Source organism: Amblyomma mixtum, chromosome 5 (genome assembly GCF_055824585.1).
Source record: "Amblyomma mixtum isolate Tamu chromosome 5, ASM5582458v1, whole genome shotgun sequence".
Classification (NCBI taxonomy): domain Eukaryota; kingdom Metazoa; phylum Arthropoda; class Arachnida; order Ixodida; family Ixodidae; genus Amblyomma; species Amblyomma mixtum.
In genome coordinates, this window is record NC_143016.1 from 150,553,293 (window position 1) to 150,575,548 (window position 22,256).

A 22,256-nucleotide genomic window follows, 5' to 3' on the forward strand; every position below is an offset into this window, starting at 1 on the left:
CTTAGCTTCCCGTGCTTCCAACGATGCCCAGCCCATATCTCGCTGTACTGCCTCGATTGTGGTTTTGCCGTGGGCACCTAGTGCTAATCTTCCAACAGCTCTCTGATTTACGTCTAATCTCGACTGAACTTCTGCCCTTGAGCACCGAACCGCGTTGCTGAAAGTAAGCCCCGGCACCATTATTCCTTTCCAAATACCTCTTAGTACTTCATATTGGTTGTACCCCATAATGCCCCTGGTCACGTAGAGCGACAGCCTCAACCACGGCAGCGGCGCGTGGAGGATTCGCTGGGACGATCGCGACGAGCCGAGTTGGGGGGGCCGCTTTTCCACAGCTAGCATGACGTCACGTGCAGCAGAGCGACAGCCTCAACCACGGCAGCGGCGCGTGGAGGATTCGCTGGGACGATCGCGACGAGCCGAGTTGGGGGGGCCGCTTTTCCACAGCTAGCATGACGTCACGTGCAGCGAACGCCCCTCGCGGCAGCGGCGCGCAGCTGCGGCATGGGGGATTCGCTGGGACGATCGCGACGAGCCGAGTTGGGGCCCGCTTTTCCACAGCTGGTATGACGTCACACGTAGGTCACGCTAAAGGTCAATGGTGGATTCTCCGGGATGACGGCCAAGAGCGGAAACCTCGAGCAGTATTGCTTTAGCAATAAAAGATAAAACTCCCAGCAGGATATTTGCGGAGCCACCATCAGCGATAGAGTGAAGCCGCTTGTCTATTTCATTTGTTCCTGAACGACTGCACGGCAGGTTTGCTCCCCTTGACGTCAGTGCACGCGGAACAAAAGTTCTTGATTTCGGGACAGCCATAAATCTCTTATCACAAACCCCAGACAGGGTTTCTTTTGTGTGATATCTTCACTTGCCGCCCACATGATTGATAAAGATATGCCAGAAGTTCGTTTTTTTTTTTTATTTTGGCATATCGAGCCGTCCTCAGAGGCCCTTATATAGCTCGTGGTTTCAGGACCTGGGGTGCATATCAGACCAGTCACCATGGAGTTTGGAGCCCTGTGTGCGGTGGCGATCTTTGCCTTTGCTGCCTCTTTCGCAGGTGAGCTTCCTCGCACTTTCAGTGCTATTCGCTGACAGGCGTGTTCAGGGCGTGTTCGCTGACAGGCCGCAAAAGTGCTTACTTTCTATAGTCAAGGGTCAGGAGAGTAGGCGCTCGTAAGAGCGTGTACACGAAAAAACCCGTGTTATTGAAACTAAGGGCAGGTACGGATGGTTAACTGGAGGGATATGAGAGAGGCCTTTGACCTTCATTGAACGTAGTCAGGATAAATATGATGTCGACGAGGTATGGAGCTGTTGGAGATTCAAGATGAGCCTACGCGCAAAAAAAAATACATTCAAAAGATTACTCATCCATATAGATTCTTTATTGCAGTCCAGACAAAGCGGAGGCGACGGCGTAAACATGGCGTGGATGGTAAGCGCTTAACGGGACTTTTGATGTCCAGTGGTGTGGATTCTACAAGCCGGCTTGTAGCAGTCCCCTCCTCTTTTTTGTGCAAAATTTGCTTGGTTTCAGTGATTGGTACACTTTTTGTTGCACTTACAGGGGGTATTCTTGTCTTTTGGGCATGCAGCCAAAGTCCCAGTAACCAGTGGATGCACTTGTGCGGTAAAAACTGACCCAATAATCATGAGACACAGACGCAAAGTGAACTGTACTCGTATACATCTCTATGTTAATAAGACCTTTATCGAGTAGGCCATCGGTGAACTGATGGATTAATAACAGCGCTTTTGTTGGTAATGCAGACCGTCTTGATTGCATTTCTTTCTTGTTTTCTTACACACTAGTTTTTGTCGAATAAGGAGAGCCGTTAAATGACTTCATGACAGCCACGAAACACTAATTTGATATTCCTATGCCAGACACTATACACGCACTCCCCACTAATGTAAAAATGAACAAATTTATAACACAGCCCAATCTAGATTGTTGCTATAGGTAGCGATGTAGTTGCAGCTCCGTGCGCGACGAGCAAGAATTTATTAACCACAAAAATTCCAAAAATATTCTGTGCTGCAGATTTAGGTGGTTGCACGTCGGAAATTAGGGCTAAATGTATCATGGTTCAGTACCGATGCTGAAAGTACTTGTCGTTAACGTTAAGAAGTTCATTCCTGAATTGATGGCTATTTGAGAGACGCGCTCCAACACAAGGGTTGCTTAAGTTTCCTCTCGTTCACATTACCGAAAAACGCTAATACAAAACATTTCTCATTCCGACAGACCACTGTTACACGGTAAGTGCAGTGTTCAGCACGATTTCAAAGAAACCGCTTGTCGTAGGTAGATTCTTATGGAAACATTAAAGGAAAATACAAACAAGGCTAAATGGGTGAAATATTTTTGGGGGTACTAACGTAGTTTGTTTGTTTTTTTCACACGCGGAAAGGTGCTGCGTTACAGAGATAACCGCGAACGAAACTCCCAAACTCTTAAGGGTTCAAAGCACCCGCGAAAAATGAGTGGCCGCGTCGTCTATTCTATGACATTGCTATCCGCCCTAATCAGAGGCGTACTTTCAAAGACCGTAAACACGGCCGGAAATTTAAAGCCAAAAATCAACAACCTCTAATCATGGCGGCGAGATGCTATTAATGCAGGCGGCCTCCGTCAGCCACTATGCGATGGGGGTTCTCCGCTGCATCCTGAGCGTCTGCGACTAGTTGCGAGGTGCATGGATGCGAAAGAAGCTACGTGATGTAATCGTGGGCAGCCGCAGACTGCGGGCCAATCTGCTGATTACGCTCAGGGATGTGTACATTGGCGGCGGGAACGCCAACGTGCGGCCTTCGGTGCGCTGTGAACGGACTTCATATGTAGACGTAGGGTTCGAGGGATCCACAAAAGCAAGTGAGCCGCTGTCGCACTTCAACGTATTATTTCAGTACCACATCTGTGTAAAAAATTGCAAGCGCTTTTGTCGTTCAACGGCGCTCCATGCTGCCGATTACAGCATAGTTGTATACTAACTATGCAGTAACTATCAACGGAGGCAACCCTTGTGATTGACTCTTCTGTCGTCACTGCGATTAGTACCTTCGTGAATTGCTTCTTATATGTTGTAAGCGGAAACGAAGCACGATACATTCCACCCTGCTGCGCCTGCCAGCTATAGCTGCCGAAAGGGGCGTCCGCATAACTCTGACGAACACGCATCACCAGGTTGAACAGTTCTTCTTGCGGAGAACCCTGCCGCGCGTAGGGGAGTGCCTGTTAAATTTCAGTGACATCCTACAACACTATCGTTCCAACAGACAGACATACGCACCTCCTCACCCTTCGCTATCAACCACGCAATCAACTTTCTGGCGCAGGCTTCAAACTCGCACACTCCCATAACCGATAGTCATGCACGGACGCGTCCCTGACCTATTCTCCTCCTCCTGTCGACTATGTGGCAAACCAGGCGACTTTCTGCTTGTTCTGCTCACCTGTTCCACTTACCCGCACCCCCCTCCCCCAGAGGTGGCACTCACTTACTGGGAACAGCTGATGTCCAGTTCAGCACTCCAAGACCAACGACTCGCCATCACCAGTGCTTCTAACAGGCTGGCCCTCCAGGGTCTGGCACACCATTTGTAAGGGAGGAACCTACTGTGTGGGCCACTCCCGCAGGCCATGAGGTGGGCTCTGCCCCCCACCTGTAATTTGTCATGGCCAATAAAGTTTACACCACCACCACCCGCGCGTGCCTGCGCCTCACATACTGCTTGCATGATGACCCGTGCTGGAAACATGGTCTTTAGTGCGCCATTCGAGAGGTGATGTGGCGTTCTATATCTGATCCGCCTGAAATATCTTTAAGGGCATCCAGAACCATACTCGCCTTTCCACTGCGCTGAAAAGTGCAAAACCTCTCGCTCGCAGAGCGCTTCACACGATGACGACGTACATATGGGCGCCTGTCTCAGTGAATGCATACAAAACATGAAGAAACAAACACTTTGTAAATTCATAGCGCCAGCGGCCGCCTGCACAAAGTAGCCGATTTACGGCTGAAGTGAGAACGAAACCTCTTCGCCAGCCGCGTAGGAAGCAGACGCAGCGTGAATGGCGTTGGGAGCTTGCGGTTCTGAACTTGCTGCGTACAGCGATTATACGCAGAGTGCGCTGAATGCGAGACGAATTCAGGGCTCGTGTGTGCGACTAACCGCTCTGTCCGTGGTCTGTAAATTATATATTTGCTACCAGGTGAATGTTCAGGTCAGTCTAACCTGATGTAGAGTTCCCCTTAAATATATCTTTTAAGCGGGAATTCTAGAAATGTTATGCCGATAAAAACAGTGATCCCTGAGGAACTCTCCTAGTAAAAGTTCTTTGTATTTTCATCCGTAACTGAGGCGCGAGTGGAACTATTGCGCCCCAGAGCTTTAAGGGCTAACACTCCACGCGCAGGTTCCCAGTCGCAGCACCGCAAGCGACTCCCCCTATCTTCGGCGATCTACGTTATTCAGATGGGGCACTGGGAATGCACCCCCTCGCCCCAATTCTTTCCTGCCAGGCTGAGGACGCCGAGGTGTAATAAAGTTTGTTGATTTATATCTCACTAAGCATTTCTCATTTTGCGGTCAGATTTTTAAATGTTTTGTGCAACGCTCATGCAAGCTCACATCCACGGAGTAAACATTGCTGAATGCTTAGTGACTTTGTTGCAGTTCGATTTCGACATGAGCGATTTTGACACCTTGATGGCAGGCAACCGCTCCAGAGAAACATTTCATCATCATCATCATTTATTATCCCTTAAGGGCCCTGGTTTGGGCATTACATAAGGGGGGGGGGGACAAGAAAGTATGGCCATGGTCATATTTATACAGACAAAAAAAACACAACGAGGCATGGTGATGTACGTGAATTTCTATGATCCGTGCATTTTGAAATATAGGGAAAACAAACGGACGAAAATTACACAGGCAGTTATGGTCCGCATACTTTTAACAAACAACAAAACAGTATATTCACACACAAAAAGGAAAAGCAATCGGGTACTGAACAAAAAAAATGCAGTGTATTAGAGAAAAGTAAAGCAAAAGAAAAATGAAATCCTATTGCTGCTCATCAACTTATTTAGAAAAATGAGCGGATGTTAACTGCCTGAATTTTGAGTTGTCACGCTCATGGAAAATAGTTTCGGGAAATGAATTCTATTCATCAATAGCCAAGGGTAAGAATGATATATTGAATGCATTTGTGGAACCAGTAATACGCTGCACGCTCAGGGAATTGAAGAGCCGACGGGACGTTCGTACAGGTGGTACCAGAAGGGAGGTTCGCAGGTCAGGGCGGTTGTAATATAGATTATGAAATAAACTCAGCCGTAATGTCTTCCTTCGATGAGTTAACGAGTCGAGATCATTGGATGATTTGATGGCACTAACGCTGATCCGTGTATCATATTTTGAGCAGATGAAGCGTGCTGCACGATTCTGGATGCTTTCTAGTAAGTCAATTAAGTATTGTTGATGAGGGCTCCATATTGCGCAGGCATATTCAAGTTTAGGTCTAATGTATACTTCATATGCGAGCTTACGAATGTTACTGGGGGATAAAGAGAGAGAACGCCTGATGAAGCCAAGTGTTTTAGATGTGTCCGCCACAAGTTTCGTGATATGCTCAGACCAGTTCAGTTTGTCTGTGATAATAACTCCCAGATATCGGTATGATTCTACACGTGAAATGATCATGGAGTTCAATGAGTATGAATAATCAAGGTTGGAGCGTTTTCGGGAGACTTGCATGCTCTTACACTTGGACACATTCAGTTTCATCAGCCAGGTGGCGCACCAGGTTTCTATTGTGTTGAGGTCTTTCTGCAGGAGCAACTGGTCAGATGTATTAGTGATGCGACGATAAAGTACACAATCGTCAGCGAAAAGGCGGATTGTGGATGAAATGCCTGTAGGGAGGTCGTTTATAAAGACTAAAAATAAAAGGGGACCGAGGACAGAGCCTTGGGGTACGCCTGAAATGACATTGGAGTTTTTGGAGCGATGGTCGCCAATAACAGTGAACTGAGTGCGGTCTGAAAGGAAGGAGGAAATCCATGATAGTACCAAGGGGTCAAGAGAGAGGGATGAGATTTTAAACATTAGACGTTGATATGGGACACGGTCAAAGGCCTTAGAGAAATCCAGATAGATAATATCAGTTTGAAATGAAGAATCCAAATTGAGGTTAAGGTCCGTAGTAAATTCGTAAAGCTTGGTATCACACGAGAAACCGGAACGGAATCCATGCTGGTTGGCAAAGAAGAAGGAATTTTTGTCTAGATGAAGAGCAACCTGTGAGTATATATGTTCTAGCATTTTGCAAGCAATACATGTTAATGAAATAGGGCGATAGTTTGATGGATCAGAGCGATCACCTGACTTGAAAACCGGAACAACCCTACTTAACTTCCAGTCATTTGGAATCGAACTACTTGAAATTGATTGGCTAAAGATTATTTGTAATATCTGACATGAAATTTCTCTAGTGCCTTTTAGTATTTTGGTAGGTATCTCGTCAGGTCCAGGGGCGCTAGACGACTTCACACTGTCGATAAGTTTACCTATGCCTTCGGCAGAAATGGAGATTGGGGGCATCTGGCTGAAATGAGAGCTGTTATGGTTGGGTACATGGAGGACGGGTTCATGAGTGAAAACGGAAGAGAAGTAATTGTTCATAACATCTGCACAGCGATCTGCAGAGACGTGCGAGCCATCTTGCTCACGCAAGATAATACCCTGCGGCGAGTTATGGTTTGGCAACAGAATCTTCCAGAATTTCCAGAAATGTTCCAAGAAGATTTGAACAGAATCTCAGAGTGGTGCGTTAAATGGAATATGAATTTGAATTTGTCCAAGACTGTCCATATGAAGTTTACAAGAAAGAAAAACCCTGATGTGTATTCATATGTTATTAGGAACACAATGTTAGAACAGGTATTCGAATTTAAATATCTAGGCGTTTATTTTACTTCTGATTTGAGCTGGCGCCGTCACGTCGATTATATTTCTGCTAAAGCATGCAGAAACTTGGGATTTCTTCGCCGAAATGCAAGCACTTTTCCACTGTCATGTCGTGACATTTTATTCAAAACTTATGTCAGGTCGGTTCTGGACTACGCGTGCACTGTCTGGGACCCGCCTACTGCTAGAGATAAAGATAAGTTGGAGAGGGTGCAGAACATTGCCTCTCGTTTCGTGTCTGGCACACGTGGGGCTCGTTACAGTGCATCGCGTACGAAGGATGCACTCAACTGGGAATTGCTTGACACGCGCCGAAAGAAGTTGCGTCTGAAGCTGTTTCATGCTGTTTATTATTCAACTGTTCGGGTTGAACGCGAAAGGTATGTGCAGGAGCCTTTTTATAGATCTAGCCGTGTTGACCATGTTTTTAAAGTCCGCGAATTCGCGGCAAAAACTGAATTGTTTGAAATGTCTTTCTTTCCGAAAACCATTAGAGAATGGAACAGACTACCGAGCGATGTTGTGAGTGTGACATCAAATGATGCGTTCTTTCGTTCTTTAATGATGTGATGTGTTCTTTTGAAGTGAGATGTACATGGTGAAAGTTTTATGCTTGTAACTCTGCCTGCGAGCGGAGGTGTCATGCGTGCTTCTTTGTTGTACATTGCCCCCCCCCCCCCCACTGTAATGCCACGGCGCTGTGGGTTCCTTACTAAATAAATAAATAAATTTCTGGGGGTTATTTTTAATTATGTTTTGCAAATCATTATTAAAAAATTTCTTTTTGGAGCGTCTCAAAATATTCGTATAATTACGGAGACATTCGAAGTATTTATCCCATTTTGAAACGGTGGCTGAATTTTTGGCTGCTCGGAAAAGACGCTTTTTCTTTTTTAATAATCTTCGAAGAGAATTTGAAAACCAATGCTTATCAGCATCTCCGCGTATGCACACAAGAGGCACATATGACTCCATCAGCGATAGCATTTTCTGCTTGTAAAGCAACCAGTTACTATTAACTGTTCGAGAGGGAGCAGAGTTACGGAAATGACAAAGGAACTTTTCTAGAACCTGGTTAATTTGAGCATAGTGAGCTTTGTTATAGTCGCGAATATATTTTATTGATGGCTTGCGGGAAGGAATGGCAAATGACAAATTAAAAAATAGCAGGTTATGATCGCTAAGGCCACTGGTACACGAGGGAGACTTAAACAACTCAGGCTTCGAGACGAATACAAGATCGAGGACGTTGCTACCACGCGTTGGAGTATTAACACACTGAACCATGTTAAACATTAGAATTAATTCAAGAAACTTTTTGACTGACGAGAAGGTGCTGATAGCTGATCCCGGTTGATGTCGGGATAGTTAAAATCGCCACAAAGGATTAAGTGTGCACGGGGAAAGCGGGACCGCAAGTCTAGAAAGACCGAATACAATTCATCAACAAAAGAGCAGTCAGAATCTGGCGGCCGGTAACAGGCGATAAGTATGGTCGCGGTAAAAGTAAGGGACAGGTTAACACAAACTAATTCAAGGCTACAGCCGACTGGCACGAAGTGTGAGCGTATGCTAGATTTTATCAGAACCAGAACACCCCTCCTCTTCGGCCAGCTCTGTCAAACCTGTAGATAGTGAAAGATTTACTGCCCTGGAGTAGTTCATTGTCTCGAATGTCATCGGTAAGCCATGACTCAGTAAGGATAGCAATATCTGAGCAGTGATCTTCGAGAAGCGCTTCCACAGCCTCCCTCTTGGGTAAGTTTTTCTGCAGATGCACCTAGAGTAATGAGTTTGTTGAACTGCTGTCATGAATATTCTTGACAGAAATTCGACCAATTCTTCAGTAAGCGTTTAGATGAACTGTAAAATTTACCAGAGTGGAAGCCTGGGTGAGTTGGTGGCGCTATGTGGCAAGAGTAAAATTTAATTTCTGCTAACGTAAAACTTGAGCGTTGGCATGGAGCATGGTAATGGCCACGCGGCTTTTGGGGAACAGCACAACATCAAAGCAGCGGTGCGAATAAATGGATGCTTTCCTTCCGCTTTTAATTATTATTCTTTACCTCTTTCCCTCTCATGTGAACATCGGCAGCGAGCTGCAGAAAGCAACCGGAGCATGCACAGTGCAACTCGCGTACCACCGCTCATGCAGCCGCTGTGGAGCGCCCTCGATCCTGGGAACAATGGCAACCCGTACTAGGTGTGCTTATAACCTTATAACCAGGTTTTTTTTCTTCCTGGCTGAGACACATCCACGCCGCATAGGACGTCGGATGAGAGAGAATTTATTGTCGCCTGTAAAGAACAGCATTTTGTCGTTGATTGCCTATTGTGATCTCTTGATTATCTTTCATTTTATGAAGTCACCTATTGCGAACAGCGGGTTTGAAAACTGGCGCGAACTAGATGCATTGTTCCTCGTGCCTGTTGTGCATGTCGATGGCCTAGGCTCCGCGGCAGTTTTACTGAAGCACTTTATGAAGCTCGACAAAAGAGGGTGTTGAAGACACAGGGAAACCCTTCATCTTATCCACAGCTGCTTTCCCGAAAAGCTATGCTGTGCAAGTACAGAGAATCTGTGTTGTTAACGTGACGTATTATCGGCGCAACACTCGCTTGTCTGCTACATTAACAAGGAGAAATGGTAAATAACGTAATGTGAACAAGAGAGAGCGGCATTTGTTCCTTCGAGCGCAAGATCCATTTATTACATTTTTCTCGGTAACTTCTTTTGCTGTGAACTGCGATAACAAATGCGGCCATTTTCCCATTTTGCATCCGCTGTATCTTGATGACCTGTTTTGACTCCGTACCTCTCAATCTAGTAATACATCCACTACGAGCTTCAAATTTTTACTGCATGGTTGTGAATCCTGAAACGTTGTAAAAACATGCTAAAAAAAACGCGACAAAAATAAACATTCATGGCCAAAAAGCTAGTGGTCTGCGTTAAGATAGTAATGAAGCCTTCAATCGATACACCCGAAAACCGCTTAAGATGTAGCTTTTTCGTGACGATCATGGTTATGATTACGTGCTGTAACAACTTTTTGTTTTAATATCATTTAAGAGGAAGCAGACAACATACAACCACATGCCAACGGTGGGATCTGAGCCCGCTATCTGCCCACATCCCCTATGGCGCTCTACGAACTCAACTACGGTGACTGCTGTGCAACTTTCTACTTTAGAACGTGCTTTTGTGAACAGAGTCTACTTTTGAGAGTGTGCTCCAAGGTCGCCTTTGTTCTTTAATACTGTAAGCTTGTTCTGTATGAATTTTCCGAAATACTGAAACTACCACGCGAAACGGGATCGAGCGGTGAAGGCGGCAGCTCTGCGAAGTACTTTTCTCTATCGAAGTCGCTTGTGGCACGTAATCTGGTATATCTTTACGAGGTAACTTCTTCCTTACTAAAAACAATCACAAGGCTTGAGCGTTACCTTCCAAAAACCAGTATATGATAATCTTACGGTAAACTGCGTTTTATTATTACGATACAAGTGAGGTCGTTCGGCTCTGAAATTGCTTCCATTGAACAAACTTTGCAGGTGCCGCTGTCATGCCGAGTTTTGATGGGTGTCAGGCGGAGAAAGTGGTGGTATGCTTGACAGTCTACTTCGAAACACTACCGTCCTCTTTGCTCTGCAGGTAAGTCCGTGCACCGAATTGTTACTGTAATCAACAGGAAGGAATAGGCTGGCGCTCCATACCAAACCATGGATTTTTTTACCGATCTCCCATCCACTAGCCTTTGTAAAATGAGCGCCCTTCCTTTCTTTTTCGTCAAATCGACGTTTAGATGCAAAGAGGTTGGTTCGTCTTCAGTCTGGACAAAACACGACCTCTCTGCCAAATAGCTGCGTATCCAGCTGAACATGCGGCCTCCAATCTCAGCAGCTTTTAATGCGTTTAAAGTGTTTTATGAGCACCTTAGTTTAAGAGCAATGGTTCCTATACATAGCAGTGGAGCAAACAGTCCTAAAGGCTTCTTCGCTAACTCCCGTGAATTCTTACAGTCGCCCGAAAAATCCCTGTACCGGCATCTACGTGAAACCCTCTTGTCCTGAAGAGCAGAAGAAGCAATTGGTTTTTGTAGAAGCTGCAACCTTCGCCATCACTGATGTCACCTGTGACGATCCGGTCCTTGAAAAAGGTGAGCAAGAACCCGCGGTGGCTCAGTTGTTATGGTGCTCGACAGCTGACTCGAAAGACTCGAATTAGAATCCGGTCGCGTCGCTCGCGTTTCAATGGAGGCGAAATTCTAGAGTCCCGCGTACTGTGCGATGTCAGTGCACGTTAAAGAATCCTATGTAATCGATATTATCCGGAGCCCTCCACTACGGCGTCCCTCCTAGCCCGAGCCCCTTTGGGACGTTATGCTTCACAAACCAAACATAAAAGGTGAGCACCGAGCTCTCAGTGCAGAGTGTAGGAGTTTAGAATCACCACACCGCCAAAGTGGCACCCACCCTTAAACTTTAAAATCTTGTGGTTCAACTGCGTGCACGGTTAAATTTTTTCACCATCTAGATAGTAGTGACTATAAGGGTTCTGCCTCGCCATCCGACCTTAGTGAAGAGGGTGGTGAAGACACCAAGGACCAGCCGAGCACATCGATGACAGCGACTCGCTTAGCTTCTTATTTGTGCGGGCAGAGTGGATGAGGGTACAAACGCAAGTAAATGACATGCTATTCGAAATCAAGAGGAAGAAATGTGCTTGGGCAGGGCATGCAATGCGAAGCCAAGATAATCGCTGGTCTTTAAGGGTAACGGCATAGATTCCAGGAGAAAGCAAGCGTAGCAGGGGTGGTATAAATTTATGTGGGCGGGTGAGATAAGTCTGCGAGTATACGGTAGCCGCACCAGGCAAAGTACAGGGTTAATTGGAGAGACATGGGAGAGCGTTTGCCCTGAAATGAGCATAGTCGGGCTGCTGCGGCTGCTGCTGCTGCTGATGATGCTGATGGCGATGATCCTATCCTCAGCGACCGTTTCAAAACGAGTGTTTACGTTATATCTACGTTTCATGTCTCATTTCTAGGATTTGCACTACATTCGGACAGGAACTGACACAGACGTCGCTGCGAAGGGTTCGCCCGATTATTTCTGCCAAAGGTGTGCCTAAAAACAGCGCCTGAAGTGACTGTTTTCAACCCAAAAAGCTGCGTGATTAAGCAGAGAAAGCTGGGCTATTTGATTGCTAGTACAATTTTGAGACATTTCAGCGGCTAAAAAAGACACCTGTCGTCCTGTCCCTTCTACCTTCGTCCGTGTCTTTAAAGCTTCACTACGCGGGACCGAGCCAAGCTTCACGGGAGCCGAACTGGTGAGTTATGCGCATGCGAGAAACCGAATGACGTCACGCGTCGCACAGGTGGTCGCTCCTCGCCGCTGCCGCAGCCTTCGCCGCCGCCGACTCCGTCGCCTGACCTTTCGGCGCAGCCGCGCGCTACTGCACATGTGCGTCGCCCCCTCGCTGTCGCTATAACTGCGCGCTTCGCCTCCGTGCCCACCGTCTGACCTTTCGTTGCAGCCGCGTCGCCGCCGGCAACCCTCCTCTCCGCATTCCTGCGGGGAGTTTTAACCGCGCCGATTTCCGTCTCCTGCTCCGCCTCCGTACAGGTAGTGTGTGGAGGCTGAACGCCTTCGCCGTTATCGTGGTGCTCCCAGTGCATTGTGCGCGAACTGCGACAGCCACAACGTCAAACGAAGCATAACTGAAGCTTTTCGCTTGTATATCCAGGCTTAACCACAGCTAAGCCACTGCCTAAATTTTTTAGCCACTGGAATGTCTCACAATTAAACCGTGTGAGCTAGAACTTCGATTATGCTGAAGTACTGGTTATTTTGCAGGGAGACATCATGCGTATTCCAAAGTTTCTTTAAATTTTTAGTTTTTAATGCAAGCATAACTTTCCATGCTTTGCAGAAATGCAAAACTGCACATAGTAGAGAGAAATGTGGAAGAAATTAATCTCAGCACCGTGGAGCACTGAGAATTGAAGTATGCATTTACCACCTTTGTTCAAGTTTTGTCTCAAATTCTTGATTTTTCAAAATAATAACAGATGAAATTATTCAAGGTACCTCATATAATAAAATGGCCTGTTTAATTGTCTTCATTTGAGTATAGCATTATTTTTAAACGTCACAGTCCTTGAACCAAATTTTTTTTTCATAAACCACCAAAATGCACCATCTTTCTCAAGGTAGGGAAAGTGTTTAACGCACGAAAATGAACAGTTCTGTAAATTGATGTTCCCAGATAAAATAATGTAAAACACGTATAATGTAAATGCTTCCTTGCGCATTTACGGCGCAAACGCCGCTGTGATGGGTGCTCACGCGAATAGTATGTTACCCTTCACGCTGACACAGCGACCTTTTATGTGGACAGTGAAGAAAAAGAAACAAGTGCACCTTTTTTTGTAGCTGTTAGAGTTGACCGGAACCTGCAGTGCCCAGGCGGCACTGGAATTGTTCCATTCGCCGAATGAAGCCTGCGGCCGCCAGCCGCTGGGGCCGCACGAAACGCAAGACCACATATTGAAAGATTAGATGCCTGCACCTTGGTGATAGCATTCATTGCCTAATCACTCTTGGTGAGGCCCAGGTAGCTGACACACGGCACGTGTGGCTCCGATAGAGCGTGCTGGATCACGTCAACAAGTGGATGAAGGTGCCGTGAAAAAGCAATACGAAAGCACCAAAACCTACTTCCTCCTCTCGCTAGGCTGCGTATTGTGTGTGGCATGGACACGACAAACTTTAGCGTAGGCTTCCCATAAGCTTGCTACCTTCGATGCAAAACACAAAAAGTCGCAACGGTTAAGCTCTTTTAAACATATATATTAGAACGTCGAGTCTGTGGTTTGGCTTGGTATTGGTTTTAACTGCATATAATTAATTAAAGGTAATTAATTCGTGTCGCTTACTAGCACAGTGCATTCACACATTACCTAAGATTTTTAATGGTATATGACCTGATGCTATAGCGCTAAGTTCTCTTTTAACTACGCTTACTTCAGTTGCGCTAATTAATTCGATTAGCAAACTAGCACAGCAAATTTGCGCTCAACCTAAGCTTTCCAACGGTATATGACTATGCTGCAGCGGAAAGTGTGGATGAATAGCGATTAACAAAGTAACGCTAATTAATTCGTGCCCCTGACTAGCACATTGGTTGCAAGTGCACTTGACCTAAGCTTTCCAATGGTATCATACTCGATGCCATAGCGCAAAGTTTGGTTATAGTTGCAAATAACTAATAAACGCTAATTGATTCCGCGAAGTAATCAGTCGACACAACTGCATAATTAACCAATGGCAGATACTCAAGGTCCGAACTAGTGCTTGATCACATGACATATACTATGCTTAGACACATAGCCAGAGAGTAGCGAAAGCGACAGTCGCGTTTTCACCTTGGCTGATATTGAAGGTCAAAGTACCGGCACGATCGCGTATTCCGAAGTGATACACGCGTGAGTAGAGCTAACGCTCTAAAATCCGTCATGTTTGACAACCGCTTGTTATACCACCTCAGCTAACGTCGTTCCGGACGCTACACTTTGTTTTGCTCTGTTTTTGATGTTGTTTCTCGGTTCTAGCACAGAGCGCGCACGATAAGCAAGTATGCTATGCACAACTATGGTATGCACAACGGTTTAAATCAAATAAAATTGCTTAGAGCCTGTGCCCTTGGCGTAATAATTGTATGGGAATGACATTGCTATTGTACTATAACATCTGGCTTGCTTTCTTGTTTGGTAGTTCCTCCTCGATACTGTGGGGGAGTTGGTGGAACTTCTTCCAATGCCTTGTTGGTTTGTCAACGTTGCTGAAGCCCACGTATTCGATGTGGTGTACTCAGGCGGTGCATGGAGGCCTAGGCGTTTAAGTGTCTAGGCCTCTCTGACTGCTCTAGCGCTGCTTGTTGCAGGACCGTCTGCCTGCCTTCCGGGGTATTTTCTAATGCGAAAGCATTACTAGCCCCATTAAGCAATATTCCGACGGTGATGGGTATTTTAGTTGTTCAGCCCGAAAGATGGTCCCAAAAATTCAGGGGGGCACTTTGTTGACCTAAAGTGCGGTGAGGCAAAAGACTTAAGCGCCGTGTTGCTGCTTGTGTTACAAATGTGTTGTTAAGGTGTTAAGCTTCGCCTCTAAGATTGAAACGCGACAGCGTCTTGCAGCGCTCCTAGGCAGTCCACATAACGCCATCGCCCGTTCGGTTCTACGCCTTGCTCATCGGTAAATTCGTTTTTGAGGAAAGGAAATGTATCTGTCTCGCATACCTCGGTGGACACCTGAACCTCACCGTGACGGGAAGGGAGGAAGATGGGAGTGAACGAAGACTGACTAGACGCGCCTTTGTTCTTTCAAAACCATCGAGCTGGCATGGCGGAGTATATAGCACTCAACCCATCTGGCCCAGGGACTTTCCCAGATGGTAGGTCGTCTATTGCAAACACTACGTCGCTCAACTGATGCTCAAAGTATTAACAGAAGCTTATGAAAATAATCAAGTTTCATTGTCTTTTACTACCCCCCACATTGTTTTAATTCCCAAGACTGATGACACGGAGAAACGTATGTTGGTGGGGTCCTATAGACCAATCAGCCTCACAAACGTGGATTACAAGGTGTTCATGAAGATTTTAGCCGGCAGATTGCAAAGTGTAATCGTCAAGTTAGTTGGGCCGCATCAAATCTGTGGCATCAAAGGTCGCAGCATTGCCGCAAATATACATGTTGCACGAAGCGTATTAGAATGCGTTGACGCGCTTGGCAGTCAAGTAGCTGTGATGCAGCTAGATTTAGCAAAAGCTTTCGACCATGTTTCTCATGACATTCTTTTCTTCATTCTAGAGCATGCCAACCTGGGTAGCGTAATAGTAGAAGGGCTAAAAATGGCTTACGCAAATTGTACGACGCGAATTATAGTTAACGGCGAACTTACCAACAGCCTCATGGTACGCTCGTCGGTGAGACAAGGATGCCCGCTCTCTCCCCTGCTTTTTGTAGTATATATCGAGCCGTTGTGCTTGGCCATTCTTTACAGTGACTGAATTTCTAGATTCAAGCTTCAGGCAGCCGAAGTGAAAATCCTTGCATACGCGGACGACATAGCGGTATTTTGCACAAACAGAGACAGCATTTGTGAAGCTACGAATGTGGTCGAAAAGTTCTGCGACCAAACTGGATGTCAGGTAAACTGGGAAAAAAGCTCCGGATATTGGCATGGGGGATGGGATGTTTCACCAGATTTTTTTCTCGACTGCAATGGACTGACTTGCCGACGCGGTACCTTGGGGTGCCCCTAAAAAGTTGTCGCGATCCTAGCACACACTGGGACGAAGAGACGTTAAAGGCAAGAGAGAAAGCGGACGCGTGGCAAGGAAGGCAGCTGGCAATCTTTTCACGTGCCTTTGTGTGCAATGTTTTCTTGATTTCTAAGATATGGTACGTAATGAATGTGCTCTGTGCGTCGCGCAGCAATATTCAAAAAATCCATCGAGTGTTTGCAGTTTTTCTTTGGGCGTCGACCTGGGAGAAAACCAGGCGAACAAACTTGTTTATTTCAGTCAAAAGCGGCGGCGTTGGACTGGTTCATTTGTTTTTGCGTCAAGTGGTGTCGCGCTTTATTTTCCTTCGTGATCAAAATGACATATTTTTGAGAACTGTTATGCAAATGCGGTTGCAAAGGCTGCTCCCCGGAATCATAGTGTCATGGTGTGAAAACATGTGTGGTGCTGTAAACGGATATTTGCGTGAGGTTGTCCTTTCCTTCAGGTTGTTGGAAGTGCGTTTTTCACTAGAATACCTGTATAACGTTCCCAAAAAGAAGCTGTATAAGGATCTGGTTGATATTATGCTGCCGCCACCTTTGTATCGTGCACCTTACCGTGGAGGCCCAGGGCAGGATATTTTAAAACGGGTGAAAAAGATGCCGGTCCGGCCGACAGTGAAAACATCCTTTTTCAAATTGCACTCTAATACACTACCCGTTAAAACCTGGCTCCATGAAAAAGGAATCTTTGTCCCATGGACAACAAATTGCCTGTTATGTAAGCAGCCGGAGACAATTGAACATGTTTTCCTAGACTGCTGGGACGCCATACTTTTCTGGGATGTCCTGCAGAGAACCATCAAGAAAGAACTACCACTGCACCCTTATGGTATCAGATTTCTACCATTTGATCGCAAAGAGGTACCCTATGACTTATTAATGCTTCTTGGCCTCCACAGCTTGTGGAAAACGCGAATGCAAGTAAGGCATGCGGATATAAGCACTCGTAGTACACGTGAGAACTTTGTTGAAAGTGCTGTTTATCTGCGGGAATGCTACCAGGCACAGCGTGACCCACCCCAGTGGGTAACACTGGGATGATCTAGCGAAACTTAAGAAATTTTAACTTCACTCGTATCAGCTCAAGTGTAGCTGAAGTGTTTTTATTGTTTTCATGTCAATCTCGAAAATAAAGAAAAAAAAAAGCTGGAATGCGGAGCGGTTAGCATGCTCGTATTGCACTCCGGAGACCGGGGTTCGATTCCCCAACTCGACCAATTTCCTTCTCGGTTTTATTTGTTTTTCTGTCCTGATTAGAAATGTAATTAGGTTAATTCGGTGATAAGCAATTAACTAAACTCATTTTCACTTACTTGGAGCATCACTATACGATCCCTTCAATTGGTTGCATGGTTACTAGCCAAAGTACAATTGGCCCCGTTTGAAATTCGCGCGCCGTGACGTCACAACCGTTTCGACAAATTGAAAAGCGTGACATTTCTGTCGACAACTCCTGCTTACAACGGTGAGGCATTAAACGCTTCCGGCTTAAAAGATGACGTCTTCATTCCTGTCTGCGAGGAAGCCGTACGCGTTGCGCCCATAAGAGACACATGTATATAGGGTGACGTTACGGCACTGACTCAGCGCCCGGGCGCAGCTCCTACTCGTAAGGAAGGCCGATAGGTGAGAAGAAAAAAGGGTCGCGCGCCACGTAGTGATGCCATCTTACGGGTCGCCTTGAGTCGCAGGCGAGATAGGATCACCTGCGCACAAGGCACTGCCTCGTCGTGGCCTCTCATCTAGGCAGAGAGCTGCAGCGCGCTTGCGTTTGAAGGGTCGCTGCCGCGAATGTCCCCAGATGCGACACCACCTGTTTTTCCTGTAACACGCTTGGACTTGAATAGAGTCACTATTTGCACCTGAAAGTTTCGAACGTGTGCCTGTCTTCGTCCACAGAGAACCACGCAGACGAACCACCTCGCAGAAAAAATTTTAATGAAAGGAACCCGTGCTTTGGAATAGGAAGAAACTCGCCTGAGAAACAAGTAATGCTTTCTCATTCTCACTCGTAAGCACAGAAAAATACCTTTATCGAATCTTTATGGAGGACGCCCGGCATAATTTTCCCACATGTGTGTTATGCTCCATCCCACGCCAAGGACTATAGACCTTTGTAGCTGAACACCCAATTTTCTCATTTCATGTCTCCTCAATAATTAAAAGCAAAGGACTTACGTAAAAGACAGCAGATTCCGAGACCAGCAAACCGTTGCGGGGCCTAGAATAATTCAAAACAAACAAAAGCGAGCTCAGGTCTGAACAAAAGAAGAACGCATTTAGAGGCGTCGTCCTGCCATAAGAAGAGAAATAAAAAGAAACAAATAAACTAGAATGATGTTTACACCAACCTATTGTCTAGCCTCAGACACCATTTATCCAAGTCGGCAACGGCCTCTGGGCCCTATCTCTCTACTATCGGTTGGCAACAAATCGTTTGTAGCAGCGGCCGACTGTTTGACGCGGCATGCGGAAACGAAGGACGACCAGAGTGGTATGTCATTTGAGATCGTAACCAGTTTTTAACGCACCAGGCCATACGGCTCCATGGCGCATGGTCGCATGCGATTACCGACAGAGGTATATCATCAACTCACACATCATCCACAACGTCTTCAAACCTATTCATAGCAGTCACCTCACCCAACGCATATCAACCCCAGACCTATATACTCACAGAACAACAGAACCATCGCTGACATGATCGTATTGTATATGCGGACTCGCAGCACAAATACTGGTACGAGATATTCCCGTGCGAGAGATATGCCAGCAGCACCACATTGCTAAAGCGACGACACGCTAACACCTGCTAAATCTTTCTCGTCGTCCCTATTACTGCGCCAATGAAAAGTTGCGGGAAACCGGCAGGAGGCCATATTTCTCTAGACTGAACGCACTAACGCCCGTTTCTGGCCAACCGCTCGAGATCTGTTTTAAGCCCCTATTTTTCTCATCTTAAACAACACCACATTGCGTCTCGACTATGGACGTGACGTTCAGACCATGGTAAATTCTATTCTTTTCTGTATTACTGATGATACCAGGCTAACGCAGAATAACGAAAAACTTTCTAGCGTGCCGACAATGCACGCCATCTTGCCCATATCCACATCGAGCGTTAGTAGGGCACAGATTAACGCTTCTACGATATTTTCCATAGACACGCCACTCACAATCGTGGAATCCAATGGTGGTTATCGGTCATAGTACGCCCCCCAGTCTCGTTTGAAAAACTGACGCGCCATTACTATGGGCCATGCAACAGTACCTGGAATTAGTTGCAGTATCCAGCGAGTGCCGCTAGGCCTAGTGCCCAATATATTTATAATCTCCTGCCATTCGGTCATTCTTTCTCTCCTGCGTTACGTTGAATGTCGTTAGGCTGTTGTTTCGTGTTCAAAACCGTGCAGCACGTGACGCTTTCCAAGTTGACAAGAAACGCTTGTCCCGAATTCCTGGCAATGCGTGTGGCGCCGTCAAGAATGTGAGTTGCCAAGTCCTTCTGGACGGAACGATACAGCCTTTTATGGCCACACCCTCGCTCTAAGGATATTTTATTCTTGCACTCATGTTTTGTTTCTGGAATTTCTACCGCCCATACTTTATACGCCGTCCACGCTGCTGCCCTCATTTTCTTTTTTAGAAAGGGGAGCAATGCAACCTGGTGCTCTCATGTAGACCATGAAAACAAAGGTGTTAAGGTGTTTAACGCACTTCGATTTCTGGAACGCTGTCTCTTCTAGAACTGTCTTCCTTCCTCTTTTGACGATATTCTATTACTGAACACTTTGCTTAGAAACTTACAGAGGGCGCTCACGGTCGCCGGAGGCGTTCGGATTAGCTGGGTGAAAATGTGGCGCCATCGTGTGTTCACTGCGCGTTTCACTGACATTATGTTTGAGAATTGCCTTCAAAGTAGAGATGCCAAATCCTTTGCAAGCTTATGTAAGGCATGCAGCAGTATTTCTGACAGTACAAGCTTGTTCAATTCGGGTAACTATACAGATTAGCAGCGAATAGGCATCTTGTGGTATGTCCAGCATCACAGTACACAATGTCGCCACGTTGCAAAGCTATATCGTCTCACATATGACAATCCATACCTTTTCAGTCTCTTGTTAAAGGTCCTCGCCCGCAGATAACGAACGGCAGCCTTCATAGATGCACTTTGAATTGCCAACAGTCTTTTGAAAACTTTTCACCTGTTTCGGCGTGCCGCGCTCCCACCCGGTAGGACTATTGGATGGTAGTAGCTGCACGCACTCTGGTATTATAAAATGCACAAAATTTGAAATAACTTCCGATGCTTTCTCATTCACAGCAAATGCACGATTGTATAGGTGTAGAAATTAATTACTAAACTGCTTTGAAATCATTTTTTAATCTGCACTCTTTTTCTGCGCATCCCCACTGTTATCGCCACCTGGCTATCGCAGCACCACCATAAGTTGCTTACGTCACACACCGGTGTTAGTATACATGACCACACTGTTGCTGGACCTCAGCTCCCCTGGCCCTCGCTCTGAAGCTTTAGCATCTCATTTTTCAAATGTAATATATTTCGCTTCTGCTCCAATCTCAATCCTGCATGCCGCTGAAAAAAAAAATGAGCCTACACGTATGCCCCGCTTATACGCATGGCGCGACATCGTTAATAGGTTAATTCAGCTGGCTGGGGTTGTCTTTGCATATAATTTCGGTGACATGACCATTCTCTACTTTCATAGATCACTCGGAGAGCTTACACCGCTCCTGGCACAGTGGTGCAGCGGTTAAGGCATGTGCTAAACTCCGGCAGAGAATTGTTTATAACAGGGACATTTTTGAGGCTTCTGAGATCTAGGGCTGTATCCCCGAGCTACTTACCGAGACCAATGATTAACCTGACTATTCGCTGCCACGGTGTGCTGCTTGCCCATAATCCAGTGGCCGCGTTGCCACCGGCCACAGTGGGCACACTGTGATGAAGCCGCAACGCCACGCGCTTTTTCCGCTAACAATGCTAGGCGGATGCTCTGCAGAACAGCTGCCTTAACGGTATCACGCAAAGTGCAAGCCTCAAGCACCTCTGTCGCCTGTTTATTGCAGAGGTTTCGACTATCACCGACTGTTGGGATTTCTTTGCGTTCGGAAAGTGCATCGGATATCGCATCCATACGGAGTGGGCTACAGGCAGATCGGGGTATGAGCTTCTTTTCTTTTCCTTTCTTGTTTGCGCAAATTTAAGAGACACCAGACCTTGAAGCAGCAATTTTCTCTGCTTATGAAGCAATTAAGGAAGAATGCAGTGCAAATAACAGTGCTACTGTAGACTGCCGCTAGATAGATGGTGTCAAAGAACCTGATTTTCAATGTAATAGGGATCGTCTCTACTTTTCAGTGGTCATTAATGAAGCGCAAAAATTTATTGAGCTTTTGATCATCTTCGTTGCAGATTAGAGGCTGTACTCTTCACTTGTGTCCAGGAGGCTCGAAACAAGACTCAAGTGTGTGAAGAGGTCAGCATTCTTCCAGCTCTAAAGTTCATGGACGCCTATTTGAATAAGTTGCTCTCAGTACGTAGTAGCAACTAAGCTACAGAAGCAGGCTCAAGGTTTGCCGTGGTCCACCGTTGTGGCACAGGCTTTTGCGAGAAAGCCGAGGCGGAATGTTTCCGCCAGATACCGCTTGTAACACTCACGTTTCAGATTTCATGGGTGCAGCCTTGTGAACCAATGCTCTTTTAAGGACGACCTCCAAGAATGATCCAAGCCAAGAATGTCCTCTGTAGAACAGCATAATGTCGCCCGAAAAATTTAGATATCAATTTGTATTGTTACGAAGAAGACGACGCTGGGAGTGGCGCGGGACGGAGCGCTCGCGCTAGGCCAGCGGACATTAAATCATCTCTTGTTCATGGTTCATCACGCCT

The 22,256-nt window shown here is 46.2% G+C and overlaps 2 protein-coding genes across 4 annotated transcripts in view; one reads left to right on the forward strand and one right to left on the reverse strand.

The window, feature by feature from the left end:
* LOC149344140 (arylsulfatase B-like) overlaps positions 1–13,516 on the reverse strand; it is a 189,073-nt gene extending 175,557 nt beyond the window's left edge. The window contains exon 1 of one of the 2 annotated variants that reach the window (XM_089546165.1): positions 13,411–13,516. The gene's annotated coding sequence lies outside the window, so the exon portion shown is untranslated. Of the gene's footprint in view, positions 1–3,511; positions 3,643–13,410 lie in introns of those variants that run through there. The other variant, XM_089546166.1, reaches the window with a different exon arrangement.
* On the forward strand, positions 929–22,246 carry LOC149344143 (uncharacterized). 2 transcript variants are annotated; one of them, XM_089546168.1, is made up of 7 exons: positions 929–1,063; positions 9,077–9,184; positions 10,537–10,636; positions 11,005–11,141; positions 12,273–12,316; positions 21,434–21,527; positions 21,780–21,918. In XM_089546168.1, the coding sequence occupies exons 1-7, from the start codon at positions 1,006–1,008 to the stop codon at positions 21,782–21,784; spliced, it is 546 nt and encodes a 181-aa protein (XP_089402294.1). In that variant the 5' UTR covers positions 929–1,005; the 3' UTR covers positions 21,785–21,918. The 2 variants fall into 2 exon arrangements, with proteins under 2 accessions (XP_089402294.1, XP_089402293.1); XM_089546167.1 differs by lacking the exon at positions 12,273–12,316 and having other exon boundaries at positions 21,780–22,246.
* Positions 22,247–22,256: the final 10 nt, after the last annotated feature.

Excerpts from the sequence above, each read along its gene's own strand:
- LOC149344143 (XM_089546167.1), top strand. The coding sequence starts at position 1,006 with ATGGAGTTTGGAGCCCTGTGTGCGGTGGCGATCTTTGCCTTTGCTGCC. Across the intron at positions 1,064-9,076 it reads CTTTGCTGCCTCTTTCGCAG|CGAGCTGCAGAAAGCAACCG; the intron begins GTGAGCTTCCTC and ends GAACATCGGCAG. Across the intron at positions 11,142-21,433 it reads CGATCCGGTCCTTGAAAAAG|AGGTTTCGACTATCACCGAC; the intron begins GTGAGCAAGAAC and ends TGTTTATTGCAG.